This window comes from Octopus bimaculoides, chromosome 6, assembly GCF_001194135.2.
Source record: "Octopus bimaculoides isolate UCB-OBI-ISO-001 chromosome 6, ASM119413v2, whole genome shotgun sequence".
NCBI lineage: Eukaryota > Metazoa > Mollusca > Cephalopoda > Octopoda > Octopodidae > Octopus > Octopus bimaculoides.
The window spans coordinates 21,303,761-21,316,260 of record NC_068986.1 but is presented as its reverse complement, the minus strand read 5'-3'; the positions used below and the strand labels follow the sequence as shown (position 1 = coordinate 21,316,260).

Genomic DNA, 12,500 nt, shown 5'->3' with positions numbered 1-12,500 from the left:
TTTGCAATTATTTCTGCTATATATGATTACAACCCCAATATAGCTACTAACATGAAGCCAGAAATGTGGCAAAAGTAAGCTTCTTTTCCTTTTTTCAAGTCCTATTCAATTATGGAATTTTATTATAAAATGTTCTCTTTGGTATTTTTATGTTTTCCAGGAATCTTTATATTTCTGGAAGATTTTTATATAGATCTCAGCTCTATTATAATGTTTTGTAGCTTTCCAATTATACTTTTAGCAGCACTCAAAATAGAAATGAAATGCTAACCATTTATGCTTCTAGACACAGGCATAGCATTGTGGTTAAGAAGCTTACTTCGAAACCATGTAGTCTTGAGTTCATTCCCACTGTGTTGCACCTTGGGCTATGCACCCTGGACTATATTTTATTGCCAGTTTATGAAGTTTCATTTCCAGAAGACTAAACTGATTAAATTTTAGTAAAAGGTTTTTGAGTATAAAAATAGAAGTTTTCCTGAAAAATAAAAAAAATATTTTAAAATCAAGAATTTGCTAGGTATCACATACCACAACATGTAAAACTTGGTAATTAAAATGATTTTTTGTAGTTTCAATAGTGTTACCTTGAAAAAAAAAATTTCTATATTGTTGTTTGATACATTTATGAATAATAATAATAATAATAATAATGATGATTAATATCTTCTAATTAATTTTATTTCTATTTTAGCTGTTTGTCATATGTAACTAAACAATTAGATCATCTTATTGAAAATACTGATATATTAGTAAGCGAGAATATCCCAGAAGACAGTGAAAATATGGAGGTTAGTATTATTGTTAATCTTGGTTAACCATTTTAATGTATGGGTCTTGTAAAGACAGTGAGCTGGCAGAATCGTTAGCACACCACGTAAAAATGCTTAAAAGAAAGAATAACGAACTGTAAATAATAGTTTTCTTTGAGACTTTCTGGCAGATAGAATTGTTAGAGGATGAAACAATGCTATTTTTTTTTGTCTTTTTTTCAGACTTCACCCTACCGTGTTCGTGGTTGTATCTTGACAACTGTAGAAAGGATGGATGAAGAATTTAGGAAGATGCTTCAAGGCTGTGATCCTCATAGTACAGATTACATTGAAAGGTGAGCTCTATAGACATGTGGAACATTTTATTTATTATGTTAACTGTGTTGCAGAAAACTTGCAGCAGGAGTTAAAAATCCTATAAAATCACGGGATTAAGTGAATGCTTAAGTAATGTATTTCATGGGTTCAATCCCACTGCATGGCACCTTGGGCAAGTGTTTTCTGCTACAGCTCCATGCTTGAATGGATTTGGTAGACAAACTGAAAAGAAACCTGTCATGTGTGTGTGTACACCTTGTATCAACATCACATGATGGTTGTAAATGAGCTTCAAGTGATGTTTGTTTCCAACAAACATGTCTGTTTCCAACAAACATGTCTAACCAAGAAGAGATATTAACTTCTTTGGATTTAGGTGAGGGTTGGCAACAGGAAGGACAACCGGTCATAGGACATCTACCTTGACAAATTCTATCTGACCCATGCAAGCATGAAAAAGTGTACATTAAAACAATGATATAGTGTTTGTGTGTGTGTGTGTGTGTGAGACTATTCAATGTTGTTGGTACTTTTGTGAATGACTTGTCGGCTCACTTTGTTCCTTCAAAGCCATGTGGAAGAAAGAATCCTTTACATGAAAAACCATGAAGGGTAGGTGTGAGAGGCTAGATCTGGCCAGTTTTAACATAAAACAGGTAAAATATTTGAGCTGGGTATGGCCATTTTAAATGCTAAAGGGATATGTTCCATATACCAGCTAAGTTATGAGTGTTATTTTATGATGCCTTAATAGGTGTCGAGCTTGCAGAAACAGCATGCTGGGCGAAATGCTTAGCAGTATTTTATCTGTCTTTACATTCTGAGTTCAAATTCAAGGTCGATTTTGCCTTTCATCCTTTCGGGGTCGATAAATTAAATACCAGTTGTGTACTGGTGTCGCCTAATTGACTGACCCCCTTTCCAAAAATTTCAGGCCTTGTACCTAGAGTAAAAAGGGATATTCTTAATTATTTTCGAAATCTGAATGAACAAAGGCAATGTTTTTCAACAGAAATGTGGTAATGAAAGGTAACACCTATTTACTCTTGTATTATATAAGAGTGAATTTTTAAGGCAATTTTTCATTGAAATTTTAGGTTGAAGGATGAACGCACTGTGTGTGATATTATCGAGAAACTTCAATCTTATTTGGAGAAAAATGAAGTTCCTACCAAAGAAATTTGCCGGTGTTACCTTCGTAGAATTGAGCACATGTACTACAAGGTAAGGTTTTTTTTCTTTTCCTTTTTATTACTTTTTAATGTGAAGCAGTTTGGAATAAGAAGTGTTGAATTGTACCATTATTTGTTTAAACAGTACCTCAGTGGTTCTTAAAAGTAGTTGTTATACTTAGCACCTACCTAAGTGGCAAGTGAGACATCATGACTAAACTAACTTAACATGGATGATAATTTATAAATTTTACTCTAAAAATGGATTGGATAAGCTTTTAACAGTGAAATGATAAAATGAATAAAGATAAAATTTGTAAATTTGCTTTATACATTGTAAATTAATGACTTCCCTGTGCCTGATGAGATCTCATTTTATCTTAATAGCCATTACTGGTTTTATCATGTATAATATAATTACTACCATAGGTAGAATTTAGTATGTTAATTATGTTACCTATCACTCCCTCTGACACACCCAGTGCCTCCTTGGGAGCGGTGTCTTCAACATTGAGAACCTCTGCAGTAAATCATGGTAATATTACTGTCATGTGATTTGTTTAACTTTCATACATGGGGACTGCTATGAACAATATTCTGTTAATGTATAAGTAACTGAGCCTATCATGTAAATAATCTTCTATTAAAATAATATCATTTGACAGCAGAATGAAGTGAATTGTCATGTATTGTATTGTTATTTTTTTATTTTTATAACAGACTGATACTTACAAAGGCAGCGGTCAAGCAATGGATAGATTATGTAAGTACATCTATGTGAAAGATTCCACTGACCGTCTGAGAACCAGAGCTATTTTGTACCATATATATTTCCATGCTATCCATGATAGATGGTATGAGGCCCGTGATCTGATGATGATGTCTCATTTGCAAGACACTATTCAACATTCAGATATTCCAACTCAAGTAAGTGTTGTTATTTTTTTTACTCAGCTATTTTACTCCGAAGGTGATGAGCTGGCAGAATTGCTAACATGCTGGGCAAAATGCTCAGTGGTATTTTATCTGTCTTTACTTATGTTCTGAGTTCAAATTCCACTGAGGTAACTTTGCCATTCATCCTTTTGGAGGCTGATGAAACAAGTACCAGTTAAGCCCTGGGGTCAATGCATTTGGCTTGTCCTCAAATTTCAGGTCTTGTGCCCAGAGTAGAAAGGATTAATATCATTATTTTACCCAGAAGGTGGTGAGCTGGCCGAACTGTTAGCATGTTGGACAAAATGCCTTGTAGCATTTTTCTGGCTTTTTGTTCTGAGCTCAAATACTACCAAAGTTGACTTTGCCTTCCATTCTTCTGGGGTTGATAAAATAAGTACCAGTCAAGTCCTGGGGTTGATGTAATTGACTTGCTCCTTCCCTCAAAACTATTAGACTTGTGCCTAAAGTAGAAATAATTATTTTACTCATTAAAACTCTTTGTTCATAACTTTTGGAATCTATATTCTAGATCTGTATGAAATGGCCAAAAGATAGGAAAAAAAAAAAAAAAAAGGCTAACAAATTCTGTCAATGAATATAAGCATAATTTTAATTGTTTTTTTTTTTTTTTATTTAAGCAGGAAAATAAAAATGATAGGTCATATTGTTTTTGAAATTATTAAAAAAAATTTCGTCTACTAGCTGACATATAGTAACATTTTATGGTATCTTTTGGTGGTGGTTTTGTTTAGATGTAGATATTGAGTTTTTCTGAAAGCAAGTTTGAAAAATAATCAGTAGACTATGGTACTTCCATTTCATTTTCCCAATCTTCAGTTTTGTAATGTTGGCCAAATAAATAATATTACTCCCAGTATTATGGTAAAAAGAAGGAAAAAAGCTCTAACTCTTTATTTTGATTATTTTGAATTGGTGTTTTAGCAATTGAATGATAAATATTCTGAGTTTCTTAAACCTTCACATGATGCAGCTTTATTAGGGTGTGATAAAAGACCTTCCCATAATCATCATTTCGATAAATTTTTCAACAGCAAACGCTGTGTGCACTACTCTAAACCTTGACGAGAACTATAGAAAAAATAACAAAAACGTAAATAAAAGAAAAACCCATGATACTTTTAGCTCCATAGAAACACTGTTGCCACCTAACTTGGCTGGGTAAATAAAATAGGGGAAATGTTTCGGATCTAAGGGAGAAAACTCTTCAGTATATATGTAATTGTAGCCACTAAACTATAGAACTATCAGTCAAAGTTTGTATGTGATAGTTGGCCACATGCTATGTAGAGTATCAATCTGAAAACATTGTTATTAGATTTGAGGGTTTTACTTCACAGTTGCATTTGGAAGGGCATCTATTGATATCCTTTCAAATATAATAATGTTATATTAATAACAGTATTATAATAATATTGAGAACTATATAAAACTTTTGGGATCTATTTCAAAACGGGGGCACCAGTATTTTCTTAACGAAACACTAACGAAACACTTTGAAACTTGGGACACTGGTAGAATGTGTCATATAAAACATCTTTTACTCTTAGTCTTCTTAACAAAAAAACGTACATCGCAAGTTATTCCATGTTAAAGTTGTCGTATTTCTGTAATTTCAACCAATCACTGACGTCTATTCAGCTGAATAGAGTTACTGCTGGGCGGTCATAAAAATGTTATTCCCTGTGACATATTTCATCTGGTTTAATCGTAATTTATATGCATATATTGTTTATATAATAAATTACGCTGTGTGTATCTATGTGTGTAACAATTTTAGAGTTCGGATTCTAGAGTTAGGGTTAGGGTTAGGGTTAAAAGTCTAGTTAGGGTTAGGGTATTAATATGATATACACCGTTACAGCGCTAACTGTTTTCAACTGAATAGACATCAGTGATTAGTAGAAATTATCGAAATAAGACAATTTTTTACATGAAATAAATTCGAATACAAAAATCTTTTTCTGTTCTATAACACAAAATAGTATACGAATAAGTATACGAAGTTTGAAAGTCTTTCGGTACCAAAAACACTACATAAAACATAAATGAAAACTGGTGCCCCCGTTTTGAAATAGATCCAACTTTTTTACTTAAAATTTTTCCAAATAAATAAATGAACGAATTGCATGTGTAGACTGAAGTTTCAGTGAAGTATGAAATATATAACAAGTCTTCATCAAATGGAGAATAAGGGGTGAATGTCTTGTTAGCTATAAATTATTGGCCAAAATATCTTTACCAAAATGAAGTAATATAGTATATATATATATATATATAAATAGTAAATGAGTATATGCATATATACGTACAGGTATGTGCATACCGACATCCACCTGTATGTATAGGTGCATATCTGGGTACAGGACATTGCAAACAAAACAGAGACGAGAAAACACACAAGCCACATAGAGAACATTCTACTTCATCAGCTACCTCCAGTTTAACCCTTTAGCATTCAGAATGCTTATCTATTCAAATTGTTTTGAATTATATCGTAGCATTGAGGTTTTGAAGATTTGTTTATTATTTTAATAACATTGTAGGTTAGGTGTAAGAGGCTGCATCTGGCTAGTTCTAACATAAAACAGGTAGAATATTTTGTTTGCATTTGGACCCTTTAAATGCTAAAGGGTTGAATACAAGACAATGACTCAAAATTTTAAATAAGTTTCTCCTGAAATCACTAACTAGACCTGTGTTAATAGTAGTTTGTATGTTTGAATTAAAGTCAGGAATGTTGTTTAAGACAAAGTTTGTAGATGATTTCTTTTAATGTATTTTGTATTGTTGTATTAATTGAATCATTTCATTTTTAGATCCAGTACAATCGTACAATGGTGCAATTAGGATTGTGCGCTTTCCGGCAAGGTTTGATAAAGGATGCCCATAATGCACTTGTTGATATCCTTTCCATTGGACGTGCTAAAGAATTGTTGGCTCAGGTTAGTAGTGTTGTTCGATTTTCACTCATCTTCCTTGATAGTTATTGCAATTTTTCCATCTAACGTCCACAACTTGAATGGGAATTTTTCATTTCGCTCACTAACTGTGAAATATTATTTTTGCATTTAGTTTTTCCCCCTGTATGTTCTAAGTCTAATTCAGGTTTGGCTGGAAGTAGATAAAATAATTGCCAGTTCTTTATTTGATTGATATTTCAACCCAGTAACTTTGTGGACTTAATTCATTTTAAAGTTATGGCAGTGCTGCCTAATTGGCTCCTGTACCAGTGGCACGTAATCAGCAACATTTGAGTGTGATTGTTGCCAGTGTTGCCTGACTGGCTCCCATACCGGTGGCACGTAAAAAGCACCATTTGAGCGTGGTTGATGCCATTCCTGCCTGAATGGTCCCATGTTGGTGACATGTAAAAAGCACCGCACCCACTTGGAGTGGTTGGTGTTAGGAAGGGCATCCAGCTGTAGAAACATTGCCAAATCAGGTTGGAGCCTGGTACAGCCTTCTGGCTTGCCAGTCCCCATTCAAACCGTCTAACCCATGCCAGCATATAAAGCAGACGTTTAACGACGATGATGATGAGGATGATCCTCATTTTCACATTTTTAAACATGGTAGAATGAAGTAGCAGTTGAATGCTGGATTAAATACTTTACAGTATTAAAATTTTCCTCTCTCTTTGATTTTTGAGTTCACGTTCATCCAGGAATGCCAAAAATAAGTCAGCTATCACATAACAAACTTGCTTCAATTGCTCCCCTTCCTTATAAGTCTATGGCTTTTTGGCCCCGTGTAAGAAATCATTCATTTGGAGTCCTGGAATACTGGATTAGATGCTTTGTAGCATTTAAAAAATTCTATCCTGTTTTAATTTTAAATCATTCTGGCTGTAGCACAAAGTGATAACCAATATAGTGTTACACTTGAGATGATTCTTTTACTGTACCATCTCAAGAAAATTCTGCTGCCTGCCATTATCAAATGAAATAATAAAGTTGTATATTTTCATTTGAGTTACTTGAGTTTCCTCATTCATTTGAAATATTTGGATGTATCTCCATTATCATGACCATTAATCTAAATTGGCAAATAATGTAATGAAATCTGGAACAAACTTAGACCTCTCTCTCTCTCTCTCTCTCTCTCTCTTTCTCTCTGTCTCTCTCTCTCTGTCTCTCTCTTTGTATGTGTGTGTGTGTGTGTGTGTGTAATATATACATGTGTATGTTTAAGAAGCTTGCTTCCCAACCATGTGATCTCAGATTCAATCTCATTGTGCAGCACCATGAGCACCTTTATAGCCTTGTGAGTGGATTTGGTAGATGGAAACAGAAAGAAGCCTATCGTATGTGTGTGTGTGTGTGAGACCGACAAAATTGTTTTGGTTATCTTCAAGAAATTAATCTATATTAAGTTTTTTTTTTTTTAATGCTCTTGTTCAAATATTTATTCAAATGTGTTCTTTTTGTATGAAATATTTTAACAATTGAGACTTGAATTTTGCCTCGTTTCCAGGGTTTACTTTTACAAAGACAACATGAACGGACTCCAGAGCAAGAATTGATAGAGAAGCGTAGACAGATGCCTTACCATATGCATATTAATTTAGAACTCTTGGAATGTGTATATCTGGTTTCAGCTATGCTTATTGAAATACCATACATGGCAGGTATAGTAAATCGTTTCAAATCATTTTTATTGTTTGCACCTAAAGACATTGGAGAAAGTAACAGAATGAGTATAGTGAAATTGCTATGGGGAGTGGAATATGCAACATTGCAGACAGTCTTTCAGGATAACATTGACAAGAATGAAATCAAAGAAAGACAGCTGGATAAGAATGGGATTACTAAACAGTGATCCCATTCTTATCCTTTAGTTACCTTCTTATCTCAATTTTTTCCTCCACCTCACCCTTGCCTCTTCTCTTTTGATTTCTCTTCTTCTCTCTCTCTCCCTCATTCAGTTTCTCCTACTACTTCCTGTCCAAGTATGAAGCTCATGTTGTCTTACTTTCCTCATCAGTTCCATCCAAATTTCCTCATATAGGAGGATGTAAAACTTTGTTGTCTTTATTTTATTTCTCTCCAATAAACTCTACCCTGGCGAAGGACTCTTTGGCTACTGATCTCCTTGGAGTTCTGTTTTATCCAATGCAAAAACACTTGTAATCACTTGTTTGGCCAACAACTTCATTGGCATCAACCTGCCTGGGACCGGCCTTGTTTCTACCATATAAAGACCCTCTCTTGAAATAATCTTAATTAAAACCTTCCATCAAAATTCCATGTTGATTTATATTCCATACACCAGCTTTATAATATTTTGCACTCTAGGCACAAGGCCTGAAATTTTGGGGGAGAGGGCCAGTTAATTAGATTTACCCAGTATGCAACTGGTACTTAATTTATCGACCCTGAAAGAATTAAAGGCAAGTTAACCTCGGCGGAATTTGAACTCAGAACATAAAGGCAGATAAAATACCGCTAAGCATTTTGCCTGGCGTGCTAACGTTTCTGCCAGCTAGCTGCCTTACACCCGCTTTATAATGACTAATTTATGTTAGTGAATTCTTAATTACTTAAAAAAATTAATTGCAACAAAGGCAGTGTATTCCAACAAAAATATGGCAACAAAATCGTTATCTTACAACCACTGCACTTCATGAAATTGTGTTTATGATGTCCTTTGGAGTTAAATCCATCAACTGTGATGTGTATATTTAGTTTTTCTAAGGTTTTTCTAAAAAATTCATTTTTTCAGTTTTTAAATAATTCTATTTTTGATTATTTACGATTTACAATCTTTTATTCCAGCGCATGAGTTTGATGCGAGGAGACGCATGATCAGTCGTAATTATCACAACCTGCTGCGGAACAGTGAGAGGCAGACCTTGACTGGCCCGCCAGAGAGCATGAGGGAGCACATTGTGGCTGCTTCAAAGGCAATGAAAGTTGGAGATTGGGAGGCCTGCAAGAATTTTGTTATTAATGAGAAAATGAATGGAAAAGTAAGTTTCTACTTATTTATCAGTGTGTATTTATACGTATGCACACATACATCCACAGGTATGCATAATTACATACACAGCCATATTAACACATACGCACACAACGTGCCTTTGCACTGTTTTCATCTACCAAACTTCCCTTACAAATATGTCTCAAAGAGCATTTCACTTTATTTCATTTGCTATAGTAGAAAAAAAAAAACTTGTCAATCATTTTCTTTGCAAGCACAATGGAGAAGCAATATCAGGGGGGATAATTCAGTGATACCCTTGCAATATATTACGAGTAAAACTATCAATTTAAAAGTTCGAGCTGAGTCTTCATTTTAAGTACAGCTATACTAGTTTTAGCTTCCTGGCTTGGCTATTTCAAAGTATTGTGTAGACCAAAATGTTATTTCATCATATATCGAATGGTGCTTTTAACATACCATTTCCATTATTGTGAAGAAAAGAAAAATGTAACATTCCAGATGGTCAGCTTCAATAGTTTAAAACTAAAGGCAATTATTAAATTCACCTTTTTTGTTTTTTTTACCACCACACTGCACCCCAAAACTAAAACTGTACTTATGATGAGCTTGAAATAACAGCTACCTCAAATTACACATTAACCCTTTAGTGTTCAGATTATTCTATCAAACATAATATGTTTATTGATTCACATTGATTTGAATTAATCAGGCATTATCTCATCTTCAAGATCTTGATGGTGTAATTACTTAATGTAGAATAACATTGTAGGGTAGGTGTGAGATACATTGGTTAATGTTGTCCTGTAGTTTGTATTGAGTTATTATTTTGTTTTTGCCACTGTTGCCAATTATTTGTGGAAATAATTTTATAAAGGAACTAAATTATGTATTTTTATAAAACATTTTTCATTATTTTAAAATTGAATTTTTTGTTTTTTTAAGGTTTGGGATTTGTTCTTACAAGCTGATAAAGTCCGCCAGCTTATTACTCAAAAGATTCAAGAAGAGAGTCTTCGTACCTATTTGTTCACCTACAGCAGTGTTTATGACACTCTCAGTATGCATGCTCTCAGTGAAATGTTTCAACTGACCCCCCCTGTTGTCCACTCTATCATCAGCAAGATGATCCTTAATGAAGAGCTTATGGTAAATATTTTTGTTTATCACTCGAGTTTCTCAGTAGTTACTATATTTATCTGTTTGAAGGCACGAAGCTCAGTGGTTAGAACATTGGGTTTACAATTGTGCAGTTGTGAGTTTGATTCCCTGACCAGGCTGTGTGTTGTGTTCTTGAGTAAGACACTTTATTTTACATTGCTCCAGTTCACTTAGTTGTAGAAATGAGTTCCAATGTCACTGATGCCAAGTTTTTATCAGCCTTTGCCTTCCAATTGGACTGCATTGATGTCGTGGAGAGGGGAGGCTGGTATGCATGTGTGACTGCTGGTCTTCCACAAACAACCTTGACTGGACTTGTGCTTCAGAAGGGAATTTTCTAAGTGCAACCCCATGATCATTTGTAACCGAAGGGGTTCTTTACCCTATTTGATTACCATTTTAAATTTAATGTTTCTGCAACCCGTGAACACTCTTATAAAAAATCAAAACACAGTACAGCATCCACGACTTCTGGACACGTTTTCCAAGTTGGGCATTGTTAATGCATGGAGTAAACTGTCTGCATTAGTTTTTAACTGCTAGGACAATGCATCCTTCAAAGATTCCATGCTTCCTGAAACTCCTTAACACTACTCTTGATGTGTCCATGGAGATTTTCCTCTTTATTTCTCTTTTCCTCTTTATTTCTCTTTTCCTCTTTATTTCTCTTTTCCTCTTTATTTCTCTTTTCCTCTTTGCTTTTCTGTCATTTCTTGCTTTATCCTGTATACTTTGTACTTTAAGCTGCTGCTTTCTTTCTCGCCTTTAACCCTTTTCTGATGAGTTGTATGTAGTGCACCTTAGCACTGTATACCATAAACTCGTAGTTTATGTAAATTTATTTAAGTATATTTCATTAATTTTGCATTCAGTAGTTTAGCCCTCTTATTTTAGCTTCAGAATATTTATGCTTGCATGTCTATTTTACAATTAAATGAAAACCTAATACTTAACGAGGAGACAGTAATCTTTTCTACTATAGGTACAAAGCCTGAAATTTAGTGGGAGGGAACCAGTTGATTAGATAGACCCCAGTACGCAACTGGTACTTATTTAATCGACCCCAAAAGGATGAAAGGCAAAGTTGACCTTGGTGGAATTTGAACTCAGAATGTAAAGACAGATGAAATACCGCTAAACATTTTGCCTGATGTGCTAATGATTCTGCCAGCTTGCTACCTTAATGAGACCATAATCTAAAATAATATTTTCTTTATGTTGTGAATTAGCTGATGGAACCTGCAATGAATCAATATTTACTGCTAATCTCAACATATTAAGATAGCTAGTCTTATGTTACTTTATTAAGTGTTTTGCTATATATTTATGCAGATGCTGCACTGCATTCTGATATTTTCTCTTTGTCTTTGTATGAGTACAGCTATGTTCAGAGAATTCAAATCTTCTTGCGCCAATAAATTCCAACAGTATACAGTATTTTCTTCATTTGTTATTATTCAGTTAAGTGATCTAGTATCTGAAAATTTTGTTTAGTTTCCTGTTTGAAATATACACCATAGCAGATAAGACCCCCACCCCCATCCCAAAGGGGGTGGGGGCAAAAAATCACTCCAGATCCTATAAATGAAGTTGGACCTCCCATGAGCTTTAATGCACTAAAAACTATTTTTCCTGAAAATATGCTGCTGAAATTGGTGTGCATCTAATGTTTGCATGCCATCAGTTTTAATAAAACTTGACTGTTGACTTTTACAGTAATTGGCTATGAAACAGACTTATTTTGAGTTTCTAGTACAAAGGCTATATGTAAATCAGGCTTGTTATATTACATTCTTAAATATGCTTGTTATGGAATATCAAATTAAATTTTTGTTTTTCTTAAATTCTCTAGGCGTCCCTGGACGAGCCAACTCAAACTGTCGTTATGCATCGTACAGAACCAAGTCGCCTGCAATCTTTGGCTCTGCAATTATCTGAGAAAGTGGCCAATTTGGTGGAAAACAACGAGCGTATACTGGAAAATAAACCTGGTCTTAACTACTATAAGTCTGGTTAGTAGTTTTTTTTTCTTTTAGTTTCTTTATATCCACTAAAGTGTAATGAAAAAAATATGTAAGAGACATCAAGTCTCTTAGTTACTTTAATATGTCTCCACACCATATTTTGGCTATTTTGCATGCTTATATATATATATATATATATATATATATATATA

At 34.1% G+C, this 12,500-nt stretch overlaps 1 protein-coding gene across 1 annotated transcript in view; it reads left to right on the top strand.

The window, feature by feature from the left end:
- Positions 1-12,500, top strand: part of LOC106875141 (eukaryotic translation initiation factor 3 subunit C) — a 31,476-nt gene that overhangs the window by 16,952 nt on the left and 2,024 nt on the right. Inside the window, exons 11-20 of the mRNA XM_014923134.2 lie at positions 1-74; positions 695-791; positions 996-1,108; positions 2,189-2,315; positions 2,984-3,190; positions 6,040-6,165; positions 7,697-7,850; positions 8,998-9,191; positions 10,109-10,312; positions 12,177-12,336. The exon at positions 1-74 is cut by the window's left edge and continues 189 nt beyond it. Coding sequence (XP_014778620.1) covers positions 1-74; positions 695-791; positions 996-1,108; positions 2,189-2,315; positions 2,984-3,190; positions 6,040-6,165; positions 7,697-7,850; positions 8,998-9,191; positions 10,109-10,312; positions 12,177-12,336 — 1,456 coding nt within the window. The remainder of the gene's footprint in view (positions 75-694; positions 792-995; positions 1,109-2,188; positions 2,316-2,983; positions 3,191-6,039; positions 6,166-7,696; positions 7,851-8,997; positions 9,192-10,108; positions 10,313-12,176; positions 12,337-12,500) is intronic.